The sequence below is a fragment of the Engystomops pustulosus genome, chromosome 3 (assembly GCF_040894005.1).
Source record: "Engystomops pustulosus chromosome 3, aEngPut4.maternal, whole genome shotgun sequence".
NCBI classification, from domain to species: Eukaryota; Metazoa; Chordata; class Amphibia; order Anura; family Leptodactylidae; genus Engystomops; species Engystomops pustulosus.
In genome coordinates this window covers 97,182,010-97,197,122 of record NC_092413.1, presented here as the reverse complement: position 1 = coordinate 97,197,122, position 15,113 = coordinate 97,182,010, and the positions used below count along the sequence as shown (strand labels likewise).

Here is a 15,113-nt window from a genome sequence, read left to right as displayed (position 1 = left end):
AGCTGCCCTTTTCCCATTACCTATGTAATTAGAATTGATTTGATTTTATATCACTAAAGCTTGAAAACAAATAATTAAAGTGAATGATACTAAACATCAGTGCGGCTTAGTTTGTAGAAATGCAATTATTTCACACATTCTCCTGATTATAGAAGTTGACATTAATTACCAAAGAATAAAGCTATTTAATAATTCCCTTTTTTATTTTATTATTCCTTATAGTCAAATTAGTCACAGAAAAGTTCCCCTTCATTTGACCAATAACTTGCAATTTTATCATATACATTAGCTAATTTTTAGGGTGAGTGCCGTTTTTGCTTTAGTTTTTAAATATTAAACAGTTTAATAATGAAATGTTGCAACATTTTTATAGGATACAACCACAAATATATTGTTTCACAGTACTTTTATGTTCCAACCTACCTATAACAGATATGTTGTTGTAGAAGTAAAAACAGAAATATAGTACAGTAGAACTTCTTCTTTTTTTTTGGTTAAAGAAAATCTGACATCAAAATCAAGCATGATAATACAGATACACAATGGCGTAACAAGACACCTGTGGGCCATGATGCAAACTTTGGGTCGGGGCCCCATATACCTAAAATCACGCTGCCACCCCCGTCCTGCACATTACGCTTGAAAATACACATATATACTACACTGACATATGACTCCATTTAGTAAAATGACCAGTAACGGCCTCCACTCAGTAAAACGACCAGCAGCAGCCTTCACTCAGTAAACGCCCAGCAGCGGCCTCCACTCAGTAAACGACCAGAAGCGGCCTCCACTCAGTATATGACCAGTAGCAGTCTCCAGTCAGTAAACGACCACCAGTGGCCTCCATTCAGTATATGACCAACAGCGGCCTCCACTCAGTATATGACCAGCAGCAGCCTCCACTCAGAGCCCTTTTTGTGGTCACCTGAGCCATAGCTCCTGCACACCAGACAAGACTCAAAGAATCTTCCTGCAGTTCCAAGCTGAAGGAAAAAGCCCTCAATGCAAAAGAGCTTTACAAAAAAAATTACCATCTACTTAAAGGATTACTTTAACTGCTGTTCTTTTCAGATAATCAATGAGATGTACAGTAAATGTAAGTGTAACATTACAGTTAACTACTTAAATATAAAAAACTGTTGCAGCAAACTTCCACTTGATTTGTGGCTATGGCTTTCTGTGGCTTTATTTACCACGCTGTGGTGTGCTATCGGATGCAATGTTAAATAGCTTTAATCCACGTACAAATTGCCTAAACTGCTAGTAAAACTAAGCAGGCTACATTCAGCTCTAAATTCAGTGGCGTGCTAAAAGCAAAAGCTTCTTATCAGATTGGATGCACTGGTAATAATGTAGGAAACAATCAGATTTTACTCTTTATTCTAATTTCCCTTGCATTGAGTCTGGACTCCAAATGGAATAATATATTGTGACCAAAAGTAATCATAATTTCATACAGTATAGAGTATAACTTTAATGTAATAACACCACATTCGTATTTCCTTCGGGCACCATATTTTTGTGCACAAAGCTGTCTATAAACCCAGTGAAATTCTAGTGTAAGTCCTAGGACTAAGTGTAAGTCCAATACTCAATTTGTCAATGTTAAAACCATCAAAAGAAACTTGATTTCTTCTACACTCTCCCAAAAATTATGTATAAATAAAACACACAGCAGAAACCCAAAGAAAGGTAACTTTCAAAATACAGTAGCTAGTAAATACATACTGTAGTATGTATAAAAAAATTACAGCAGTCTTACAGGGTCGGACTGGGGTACCTTGGGCCCACCAGTGAAATTGATTTTGGGGGCCCACCTACTACTATATAGAAATGGATGATATGAGATAAGGTAAGGACGGCACTCACCAGTCTTCAGTATCTTCAAGTGTTCTTTCTTTATTTACATAAAGACATAATCACAGAGTGTACTTATATGGGAGGGAGGTGCAAGCAGAAAGTCTGTAAGAGGCCTCTACGTGTAGTGATTATAAAAGCCGAACCTCTTATGCACCCCAAGTATCATGACACATGTTGCTGCAACCTACCCCATAGGTCCACCCTAATGATTGATAAGGCATGCTCACTAGAGATGAGCGAGCACTAAAATGCTCGAGTGCTCGTTATTCGAGACAAACTTTTCCAGATGCTCGAGTGCTCGTCTCGAATAACGAGCCCCATTGAAGTCAATGGGAGACTCGAGCATTTTTCAAAGGGACCATGGTTCGGGAATAAAATGTGTTAATTAATTGAAAAAGAATGTCTTCTGATAAGTTAGCAGATGTATGCAAACATCTGCAATCTATTCTTCACTGTTCCGCGCGTATATTATCTCCCGACAAGTTAACAGTAGTGAAGAACAGTGAAGAACAGAATAAAAACAGTGACCACAGGATCATTTAAGTGAAAAACACAGTGAAGAATAGATTGCAGATGTTCTGCACATCTGCTTACTTGTCGGGAGATACGCTGTCCCGGGATCCGCTGCTCTTCTTCCACTGAAGTCTCCCCGATGTCTCCGTGCCCCTCGATGTCTCCGTGCCCCTCGATGTCTCCGTGCCCCTCGATGTCTCCGTGCCCCTCGATGTCTCCGTGCCCCTCGATGTCTCCCCGTGCCCCTCGATGTCTCCCCGTGCCCCTCGATGTCTCCGTGCCCCTCGATGTCTCCGTGCCCCTCGATGTCTCCGTGCCCCTCGATGTCTCCGTGCCCCTCGATGTCTCCCCGTGCCCCTCGATGTCTCCCCGTGCCCCTCGATGTCTCCGTGCCCCTCGATGTCTCCGTGCCCCTCGATGTCTCCGTGTCCCTCGATGTCTCCGTGCCCCTCGATGTCTCCGTGCCCCTCGATGTCTCCGTGCCCCTCGATGTCTCCCCGTGCCCCTCGATGTCTCCGTGCCCCTCGATGTCTCCGTGTCCCTCGATGTCTCCGTGCCCCTCGATGTCTCCGTGCCCCTCGATGTCTCCGTGCCCCTCGATGTCTCCGTGCCCCTCGATGTCTCCGTGCCCCTCGATGTCTCCCCGTGCCCCTCGATGTCTCCCCGTGCCCCTCGATGTCTCCCCGTGCCCCTCGATGTCTCCGTGCCCCTCGATGTCTCCGTGCCCCTCGATGTCTCCGTGCCCCTCGATGTCTCCGTGCCCCTCGATGTCTCCGTGCCCCTCGATGTCTCCGTGCCCCTCGATGTCTCCGTGCCCCTCGATGTCTCCCCGTGCCCCTCGATGTCTCCCCGTGCCCCTCGATGTCTCCCCGTGCCCCTCGATGTCTCCGTGCCCCTCGATGTCTCCGTGCCCCTCGATGTCTCCGTGCCCCTCGATGTCTCCGTGTCCCTCGATGTCTCCGTGCCCCTCGATGTCTCCGTGCCCCTCGATGTCTCCGTGCCCCTCGATGTCTCCGTGCCCCTCGATGTCTCCGTGCCCCTCGATGTCTCCGTGCCCCTCGATGTCTCCCCGTGCCCCTCGATGTCTCCCCGTGCCCCTCGATGTCTCCCCGTGCCCCTCGATGTCTCCCCGTGCCCCTCGATGTCTCCGTGCCCCTCGATGTCTCCGTGCCCCTCGATGTCTCCGTGCCCCTCGATGTCTCCGTGTCCCTCGATGTCTCCGTGCCCCTCGATGTCTCCGTGCCCCTCGATGTCTCCGTGCCCCTCGATGTCTCCGTGTCCCTCGATGTCTCCGTGCCCCTCGATGTCTCCGTGCCCCTCGATGTCTCCGTGCCCCTCGATGTCTCCGTGCCCCTCGATGTCTCCGTGCCCCTCGATGTCTCCGTGCTGCCGCTGCCCCATGTCTCTGTGCTGCTCACCGTGTTCTTCACACATATATATTGTTCTTCACATACTATTTTGTTCGCACCGTTCCGCGCGTATCTTCCGACAAGTAAGCAGATGTGCCGAACATCTGTAATCTATTCTTCACTGTGTTCTTCACTGTGTTTTTCACTTAAATGATCCTGTGTTCACTGTGTTCACTGTTTTTATTCTATTCTTCATTGTTCTTCACTGTGTTTTTTTAATTAAATGCTCGATCTCGAGCAGGGGAAATACTCGTCCGAGCAACGAGCCGTCTCGAGTACCTTAATACTCGAACGAGCATCAAGCTCGGACGAGTATACTCGCTCATCTCTAATGCTCACCCTATCATATCAATCTCTAAGGCCATACTAACTCCAACAGGATGGCTTACCTGGCGCATCTGTCGCTCCACCTACTCCAGTGCTACCTTTCCTCTCACCATTGGGGCTGTGTGGAGGCGGCGCCGCTCAACCTGTCAGTCAAGCTGCAGTCCCGCCCCCCTCCTCAGCTCCCACGTGTGGTTGGTCACATGATCGGGTCCCCATTAGCCACTCCCACCTCGTCATGTGATGTGTTACCACAGAAACGCAGTCCAGCGTCAATACACCGCAGGCAGGGCTGGTTCGCCTGGAGGATCCGGGGAATAGGGAGCTAACACAGAACGCGACACAGGTAGCATGTAGTCCTGCAAGACGATGGGAATCCTGCCAATAATAAGAGAAAATGTACTTATTACGTGGAACCTATTTATGATACCGGGACTTGCATATGGGGTTCATAAAATATAAAAATAATACAGGTTAATCATTCCTAAGTATAAATCACATGAACGTACAATGTAAAGACCATATATGGTACCAAAAACTGTACACCACTTAGGTTACAGAGGGGAGTAGTTATCCCTTAGTAAGGAGTGATTTAAGCTTACCACAAATCAATTATTCCCATATAAGGTGCATCTAGACTTTTTTGAGAAAAACGCCATAATCTATTTTTTCATTAAGGCCGGTTGGTCCCATGGCACGGGTATGCAGGATCCATCTACTTTCTGCTTGTAACAGCATCCTAGATCTATCTCCTTCTCTTTTGGGAATTGGGACAAACTCTATCCCTGCAAACTTAAGAGTTTCTATATTGCCACCATGTACCTCCTTTACATGTTGGATGAGTCGGGGAACACCTAATCCTGACTTAATTGAATTGATGTGTTCTTTAATCCTTAGGTATAAACTCCTGATAGTTTTGTCAATATAGAACCTCTGGCACTCACATGTGAGGATATATACAACGTAGCTGGTTTTACAATTGATAAAGTTCCTTAACTTTATCTTATGACCGGCTATTTTTACCACTCTGCCTCCCATATTGTAAGAACAGCAACTGCAATGTCCGCAATTGAAGTTCCCCAGAGGGGCATTGTTCTCTAACCAGTTGTTTTTATTGCTGCTGCTGAATGAAGTCCTAACCAACTCCGATCTTATGGTCTTTCCCCTGCAGAAACTAATGAGGGGACCCTCGTCCGCCACTGTGCCTAGGTCCTTATCGCTCTTTATCATGTGCCAGTTATTGCAGATAATTTTTTTTATAGTGTCCACCATAGGGGAGTAGTCAAATGTGAAGGAGAATCTTACTTTTTTGTATGCACGGTCTATTGTTTCCTCTGGGTAACCTCTTTTTAGGAGTCTTCTTTTTAAATCTTTTGCCTGCTCCTCAAAACCTTCTTCAGTAATATTAATACGCTTTGCTCTTAAAAACTGGCCATATGGAATGTCTGTTTTTACGTGTCTCGGGTGGTGGCTCTCAAAGTGGAGTAGTTCATTGGTGGCCGTAGTACAAATCTCTTTATTTTTTATTTCAATCAGGACATCTAAAAATTCTAGTTTTTATTACTTATAGTGCTCGTAAAAACGCATATTCATCTTATTGATGTTATTTAGATAGTCTACCATTTCCAAAAACATTTCTGCTGTGCCTGACCATATTATTATGACATCATCTACGAATCTTCTGTACATCTGGATGTATTTGATGTATGGGTTCCTCTCATTGTAGATATATATGTCCTCGAACACTGCTAAAAAGATGTTGGCATATGTATATGATACTGGTGTGCCCATAGCAGTACCGTCTTTTTGTATGTACCACTCTCCGTCAAATATGAATACATTGTGAGTCAAAATGTATTGGAGTGCTTCTACATAGAAATATTCTGGGATGAGGGAATTTCTTATCACTAGCGGGGGCAGTGAAGTAGAGGATAAACTAAGCCCTTTCTCCCTCCCTCTCCGCTAGTGCTCAGCTCTTGGTTTATGTACAGTGGCTACAGCGCACTGAAGAGTTACCCCTGGGCTTTTTGCTGTTGGCTAGGCTGTGGTTAGGGATGTAAGTGTTCACACTGCACACCAACCGTCCAATAAGGAAATGCTGAAAACCTTTATAAGAACTGATAACCCCACACCCTGGGGTCCTCGCATAGACAAGTCACACCTGGCTCTCTGACCCTATAGATATAACAGTACATAAGCTGAGAGCTTTCTCACACTAGAAGGTTACTCAGTGACTACAATACTGATATCGGACACAGGAAGAAGTAAGATCTAGTACCTCACAGGTGACATGTCTCCTCCTCCACGTCCAGAGTCATCGTAAAATCTGGTTGCAGAATTTTCTGGCAGATGTGTTCAGCTTTGGGAAGCAGATCCCCCTCACTGCGCCTCTAAAAATACCACAGTATAATGTCACCTGGATAAAACAATCTCATACACACTGCCCCCCCTCCAGATTTTAATAGGGCCCCCCATACACACTTCCACCCCCCCCCCAATTTTAATTAAGGCCCCTGATACACACTGCCAACTCCCTCCCTATTTTATTAAGGCCCCCCATACACACTGCCATTCCCGCCTCCATTTTTATTAAGGCCCCCCATACACACCGCCACCCCCTCCATATTTTATTAAGGCCCCCCTCATACATGCTGCCATTCCCTCCCCCTCCATATTTTATTGAGTCCCCCATTCAAATTGCCATTCCCCCCTCCATATTTTATTTGGGCCCCCCCATGCACACTTCCAACCCCCGTCAATATTTTATTAAGGCCCCCCGTGCATGCTGCCATTCCCCCTTCCATATTTTTTAAAGGCGCACCCCCTATATTTTATTAAGGCCCCCTGTGGACATTGCCATTCCTCCCCGCCTCCATACTTTATTAAGGCCCTTCATGCACACTGCCATCCCCCTTTATTTATTAAGGCCCCCGCCCTATATACATTGCCATCCGCCCTCCATATTTTCTGAAGGCCCCTGCCCCATACATATTGCCATCTCACCCCTCCATATTTTATTAATGATCCCACCACATACACACTGCCACCCCCTTCCATATTTTATTAAGACCTCCACCCAATATGCACTGCCATCTCCTCCCTCCATATTTTATTAAGGCCCGCACCCAATACACACTGCTATCTCCCCCCCCCCACTCCATATATTATAAAGCGCCCCCCCCCTTCCCTCCATATTTTATTAAGGCCCCCACCCTCCCCTCCATATTTTATTAAGGCCCCGCCCCTCCCTTTTTGCCAAAAAATAAATTACCTCACATGATCCTGTGTCAGACTCCTGTTGCTGGTGCTGCTGGGAGAGAAGCGCGGTTGCACAATGACATCACGATGCAGCCATGCAATGACATCATGATGGCATCTGGCGTCTAAATGGCAGAAAGCACCCGGCGGTGTTGCACTCACTGTTTCGGCTGCAGTCACTGATAGTATTTGATGCGGCCGCATCAAGTACTATTGCAGCCACTGGCAGGGTCCCATCATGGATCCAATCGGGGGCACCTGCCATAGTGACTGGAGTGGGGGTTCACCGGTGGATTCACCGCCCCCCCCCGGCGGACCAGACTGGCCCTGCAGTCTTACCCCACCTCCAGTATATGTACTGAGCTAACGTTTAGATCAAACAGTGATGAAGCATTCTATATTTGCAAGGAAATATCACATAAAAGATGCCCAGTTTACTAATCAGAAAATCATACAAGAAATATCACAATAAATACAGGTGCTATTGGCAACAATAAGAGAAAGCATAACACAAAGCACTCAAAAATGTCCAAATACCACGCTTAAAAGGGTTGCACTAGGTTAGCACTTTATCACCTATCCACAGGATTACATGCTGGTCAGTGAGGGTCCGACTGATAAGATCCCCATGATCACAAGAACAGAACCCTCCCCTTCCTGCAGCAACCCAGAAAACAGGGGTCCTGTTCTCACTAATGTCTGGAGTTTCAGGTCAAGCATGAATTCTGTGGCTCCATTTAGTAGTATTGGAGTGTCAGAAATTGCAAAGCACAGCACTCTCTCGGGAGTGCTGGAGATAGCTTAGCGCTATCTGCAATTTCTGAGCATTACTGAGAACTGGACCCCATTATCCAGACTTCTGGAGGTCCAGTTCTCATGGTCAGTTGGACCCTCACCGATTAGCTTGTTACCATTTTAAAGGAGTTAAATTCCTAACTTGGTATAAACCCTTTAATATTCTCAATCTGTTGTCTAGGATCCAATGCCTAGTCGCTGATACATAAGAAAAATCAGAACCCACTGATCCAATGAGAAGGGCCTGGACTTACCAATAATTATACGTAATCTCACCATATATCACAGGCATTAGTGACTGATGGGTGACGTTAGAATCCTTGTTCCATCAAAATGAATATAAATTGATATAATGTAAAGCTGTTGCATAGGACCTACTGCTATAAATATTCTCTGTTCCTAAATTTTTCTTACTTGTTATCATCTTTCAGATACAATTCATAGTAGCAATTATACTATTATTATTCTGTTGAGTAAAATATTAAGAGGATATACATTGGTTTAATGTTCACAAGAGAAACTACTACAGTAGTCTTTATGTAAGGCCCCTTTGACACAGACATTGTGGGGTTATATACCCAATAAACGTCACCATGGAGGCCAAAGCATTGTGCTTTGCTATCGAGAGGTGAGGGGTGATCCCGAATGGGTACACAGCAATGTGAAAGTATCCTAAGGCTGCATTCACACCAACATATGAAAATGGCCATATAAACAGCCTTACATATGGGTAGCATACAACCCCCTTCATTTCAATGGCCAATACGGCCATCCATTTACAAGTTTCTATTGCCCACCATAACATAAGTGAGTCATATAAAATATAGAGCATGTCCTATTTTCTCATGTATTTCCATTTCGTATGCCCCAAAGAAGTTTATGGGAACGTATTGTGTATATACATGCAGTATCCAGGGAGACCAGAACCATTGGGAGGTGCATTCTGTCACCCAGCCAATAGTTAGCCATTCATAATTTGCCAGCCCACTGTATCTTATATGGATACGTTATGGATACAGTGACATACATGCAATACTAATACACGTCTAATACTGTATGTACAGTAAAATGCCAGTTAAAATTGTCCCAGCATGAGAGCTGTTCCAGAAATTCTATTCTTCATCTTATTTGCAGGTTGGAGAAAGCCCCTCTTCCTCACTTAGGAGATCAAGATGTCCATGTAAGGATGTTGGCTGCTCCAGTTAATCCTGCAGATATTAACATGGTACAAGGTGAGTTGCTCAGTGAGATCCTAGTCATTAATGTATCTTAATCATTCAACAAATATTGAATAGTCCAGTGTGTATACATCAGTAAAGTAGTTTTTGGGAATTATGGGATTTACCTATGATTTTTTTATCAGCTTGTCCTGCAGTCTGCAGTCCCACTAACACCAGCTTCTCATATAATGTTACATAGATGTCCTTTTGTTGCATTAGGCCATATAATACATATATAATACGTGATGTAGTTGTGCCATGTTACTAGGTTATATTGTAACCGCTTGTTAAAGAATCTGCCCACTTTGCAATAAATCAGTTCCATTAGACATTTATCTGCATGTACATGTACCTGTACCTCTCTCTCCTTTGAGAGCTTTAGCCTTTGCCTGTTCTCCCGACAGCTGCCCTCTGCATATATATGCAACTTCCTGTTTCTTGTTTCTCCAGTCCATCCTCATGGCGACTCCCACTGTGTCTGTCTGTCTGTCTGTCTGTCTCTCTCTCTCAGTCCATTCCCACTAACAGACACAAGAATTGGGGGTAATAGGATTAGCCATAACTCTGCTGCTGCAGGCCCCTCTTAACCATCAGAGCGTAGACATGTAAACAAATACTCATTGAGAGTCTGCAGACTGCACTTAAAGGGGTATTCTTATGTGAGCATTCACATTTAATTGAATTCATTTGCCATATGTAAACATTTTTTCAATTGGATGTTATTTAAAAAAAAATGTTCCTGTGTGAAGATAAATGTTGCCATGTAGTCCCTTAGAAAAGAGATGGCTTCCTTGGATACGGCCACCTCACATTTTTCAGTGGTGGCCAGACATGCGCTGTTGAGTCCTGCCTGACCACCTGGATTCAGCGTTCATTACCACACGGTGGCTGTGAGACCTGCAGTAACTCCAGGACATTCCATATACAAACACCTTTTGCTTTTTTGTGCAATCACTACAGCAGAGGTGGCCGTATCCAAGGTCACAGTTTTGTTTCTAAGGGACCATTTCACTACATTTCTGAGAAATTATCTTAACGCAGGTAAATTTTTAAAAAAACATCTACCACATATACTCGTGTATAAGCCAAGTTTTTCAGCACAAAAAATGTGCTGAAAAACCTCCCCTTGCCTTATATACAAGTCATAACACACATATATACTTAAAAAATATTTAAAAAATAATAAACTTATATACTCACCCTCCGGTGGCCCCGACTTGCAGCGCTGCTCTCCCGATGTCCGTGCGGGTCCTCTTCTGGCTTCCGCGCTCGTCTTCTTTCTTCTCTAACTTCTTGCTGGGCGCCACCATGTTTTTCTCCCAGGCGGCGCCTAGTATGACATCAGCAGCGGAGCGTCATACTATGTGCCTGCCGTCCTGGGGAGAACAATGGCGGCGCCCAGCACGGAGGGTGAGTATATTAGTTTATTATTTTTTTTTAATGTTGGGTTGGCCTGTATACTACTGGGGGCAGGCTGTATATTACTGTGGGCAAGCTGTAAACTACTGGGGGCAAGCTGTATACTACTGGGGGCAGGCTGTATACTACTGGGGGCAGGCTGTATACTACTGGGGGCAGTGCTGTAAACTACTGGGGGCAAGCTGTATACTACTGGGGGCAGGCTGTATACTACTGGGGGCAGACTGTATACTATTGGGGGCAGGCTGGGGTGGCTGTATACTACTAAGGGCTTGCTGTATACTACTGGGGGCAGGCTGTATATTACTGTGGGCAAGCTGTAAACTACTGGGGGCAAGCTGTATACTACTGGGGGCAGGCTGTATACTACTGGGGGCAGACTGTATACTACTAGGGGCAGGCTGTATACTACTGGGGGCAGGCTGGGGTGGCTGTATACTACTGGGGGCAGGCTGTATACTACTGGGGGCAAGCTGTATACTACTGGGGGCAGGCTGTATACTACTGGGGGCAGGCTGTATACTATAGGGGGCTGGCTGGCTACATACTGGGGGGGTCTGTGACCAATGCATTTCCCACCCTCGGCTTATACTCAAGTCAATAGGTTTTCCTAGTTTTTGATGGTAAAATTAGGGGTCTTGGCTTATACTCGGGTCGGCTTATACTCGAGTATATACGGTAATTATATATGGCAGATTAATGAAATTGAATGTGAATAACCAGACGAGAATACCCCTTAAAGTTAGCAGCAGGAAGAATCACTCATTGAACATTTAGGGATTATTAATAAGGCAGAATAAGTACACTTTATGTAAAAGAGTCGCCAACCCCTTTTACTCTATTTACTTTATTGCTGACTTCCTCAACCATCTTTACACAGGAAACTATGGGATTCTCCCACATTTACCAGCAATAGGTGGTAATGAAGGTGTTGGGGAGGTGATAAAAGTTGGTTGTGATGTCCACAGAATCAAACCTGGAGAATGGGTTATACCAGTTGATTGTGGTTTTGGTAAGTAGATTAGTAGATTTATTATAAATATTAAAAAAATAGCATTTTCTGAATACCCCCTTTCTGTTCTATGTAGCAGTCCTGTATACGTTACTCCTGTGGTGCGGAGTAGATTGTCATTGTACTGTGCCACCAGTGAATTCATTATTCCTGTACTCAGTGCCGTTATTGACCGTGTTCTGTGACATAAGTGTATGCCTGATCTATAGAACCATTGTGTGCATTTCCTCTGTACTGTGACGTCACTGTGTGAATTATCCCTGCACTGTAGCATCACTATATACTATATATACATTATACCAGTACTGGAACATCATTGTGTTAGAATCACTGTATCGTGTCATCACTGGTTACATTATACCTGCACTGTGACATTACTTCATGCATTATTTCTGTGTTATATCAGTCTGTTAATATAGTGTGACATCACTGTTTGTGTTATTTCATTTCAATGACATCATTCTATTTAGAGAGCTCATATCGCTGTGTGCATTACCTCTTTACTGTCTTGTTATGATCTTTCAGATACAATTAATAGTAGATAGATTTCTTGCAATTATGCTATTGTTATTCAGTTGAGTAAAATATCAAGATGATATATATTGGTTTAATGTGCACAAGAGTAATTGCTACAGTAGTCTTTATGTAAGGCCCCTTTGACACGGGTGTTGTGGGGACCTATAGCCATACATATTTTATATATCTATATATAAAAATCTAGTGCATGTCCTATTTTCTCACGTATTTCCATTCTGTATGCCCACAGAAGTTTATAGGAACGTACTGTGCACCCAATGCTGCCGTATGTAGGTGCAGTATCCAGGGAGACCATAACCAGTGGGAGGTGCATTCAGTCAGCCAGCCAATAGTCAGCCATTCATAATTTGCCGTTATGTATCTGAGAGCAGAGCAGTTCTAGTTGCTCATGACAACCAATCAGAGCTCAGCTTAGATTTTAACACAGCTGTTTATAAAATGAAAGCTGAAGTCTGATCATGGGCAACTAGAACTGTTCTGTTCTTAGACACTTCCTATACATCTTCCCCAATGCGTTTGAGAGATTTACTGTAATGAACCTAGAACCACTGAACTCAACTCAGCATGTACGTTTCAGTTATTATAGTTTCAGTCCAGTAAATTATGCAAGTGCATGTGGGAACAGGCTTAGCATAGTTTTCACACTTTAGACATTCCAGTCTTGTTACATGCTATACATCTCTGAAATGTGGATATCCATTATACAGGGGTTCCATGGGCTCTCCTTCTATGGCCCACGAAAAACATATCAAGGTGACATGGATTGTAAACCAAGTACACTGTCATGCTGGCATGGGCCCCATCTGGCAGATGTGATCTTCCTTAATCTTCTTATTCCCTTGTGTGAGCCTTAGGGCAGTGATGGCGAACCTTTTACAGACCAAGTGCCCAAGCTACAACTAAAATCCACTTATTTACCGCGAAGTGCCAACATGGCATTTTAAGCAGTAACTTATTGCTACCTGTTCTTCCGCAATTTTCAATCGTATCAACCCCCTGAAGCCACCAATACAGTTGAAAGAAGGGCAAATGCAGACTCTCATTGTAGCTTCTCTCTGGGATTTCTTTGTAGAAGGAGAATGGTGGGTCCAGCAGGAGGACCTCCAAAGACATTGCAGTTCTGTCAAAAGCCTCTCACTTTTTCCACAGTTACAAACAGTATCTCTTAAGTTGCCTGGGACTGCAGGATTTGGTTCTACATGGTGAAATCTATCCTGGAGTGATGGTCTGAGTGCCCACAGAAATGGCTCAGAGTGCCACCTCTGGCACCCGTGCTATAGGTTCGCCACCACTGCCTTAGGGGCTCCATTAACACCTATGGAGCCCAGAGCCCCTCAGACTTATTGGCATAATTTTAAAACACTATTTTTTAGTAAAAATCAGGGTATAAGAATCTAAATAAAGAGCAGATCCTGCCAGATAGGCCCACACCAGCATATCAGTGTGCTTGGTTTACAATATATGATCCTTTCGGAAGTCCTTTAAAGAAATGGTGGGGCATTGTTGAGAACAATGTGGTACTTCCAGAAAAATGAAAGTGTTTTTCTAAGCTAACCAAAAAATAAAGTTTTTTTGGCAAGATGAGTTTTAAAAATAAAAATATAAAGCATACTCGAAAACTTTTGGCATTGCACTTCATTGACATGTACTGCATTCCTCAACTTGCAGTGCTAGCCATGTTGGACTTGGTTAGTGACTCTGTGACTACTTCAGCCATTCATCTTTTTTTTATTTTTATTTTAATAAACTGAGACACAAAATATCAGGAGGATATCATTTAATGAATCTAAATTCATTGTTTACGACTATCTGGCAGCCATGAACAGGATTTACATTGATATTAATTTTTTTTTTTTGCAATTCACACTAGGGATGATTAAACAAAATAGTCTGTGGAATATACAGATAATATTGCAATTTCTTATTCTCCAATATTGTATTGACTTAACCACCCAAACACAGACCTGCATAGCTGACTTTTTATTGACTAGTTGGAAATGGATTTATTTCTCCTAAAAGGTTATCATTTGGAAAAATAGTGGGGTATTGTTTAGCATGAGAATAGGATGTGGTGGATGAGTCAGTGCTTGTTATTTACAACAAAGTCACAGAGTAATACAAAGGGTTTGGCGAGGTATGGGCAATATTACTGATCTCTGAGCTGCTGTCACATAAAAGACATGTGTCCCGATCATGCTGATCCCAATAAGCCTCAGATACGAGTCACTGACGGCTTGCTTCAAACACAAGTGCAAGGCTTTCAATATGTATTAGTTGCTAAACAATGTTTCATCTGTAAAGTGCGGAGTAGCATTGGTTTATGCTTCATCACATATTTGTTTTATAAATTGAAACCATCTGTTAGAAAAACAAGTCAATTCATTCATTACACTTTAAATATATACGTACATCCCATTCTGTAACCACTTTTTTCTGCTAGGGAAAACTTCAATAGTTGTGACCATATAAACATGCAGAGTATTGGATAGCTGCTCTAGAGAGCTCTGTAACCAAAACCTTATGTGTGTATACATGTGTGTGCGTGTTGAGCCGGCCCTAAGCAACTGGGGTCAGATTTGGCTCAACTTACCTCATGGCTAATGCCTGTAATCAGTTAATGCTGCCAGCAACTTTGCCAGCAGCAATATTTAATTGGCTGCAGCTGGGCGCTGGCATTTTGGGTTGGATCATTGCTACCAGATGAGGTCCACTCGGCTGAACCTGAATTTTAAGGAAATTATATATATTCCAGGATTGTAGCTG

General features: G+C 43.7%; 1 protein-coding gene across 1 annotated transcript in view; it reads left to right on the top strand.

The window, feature by feature from the left end:
• The window catches only part of LOC140120516 (enoyl-[acyl-carrier-protein] reductase, mitochondrial-like), a 41,734-nt gene that overhangs the window by 4,767 nt on the left and 21,854 nt on the right, over window positions 1-15,113 (top strand). Inside the window, exons 2-3 of the mRNA XM_072139532.1 lie at window positions 9,297-9,394; window positions 11,682-11,813. Coding sequence (XP_071995633.1) covers window positions 9,349-9,394; window positions 11,682-11,813 — 178 coding nt within the window. The 5' untranslated portion in view covers window positions 9,297-9,348. The remainder of the gene's footprint in view (window positions 1-9,296; window positions 9,395-11,681; window positions 11,814-15,113) is intronic.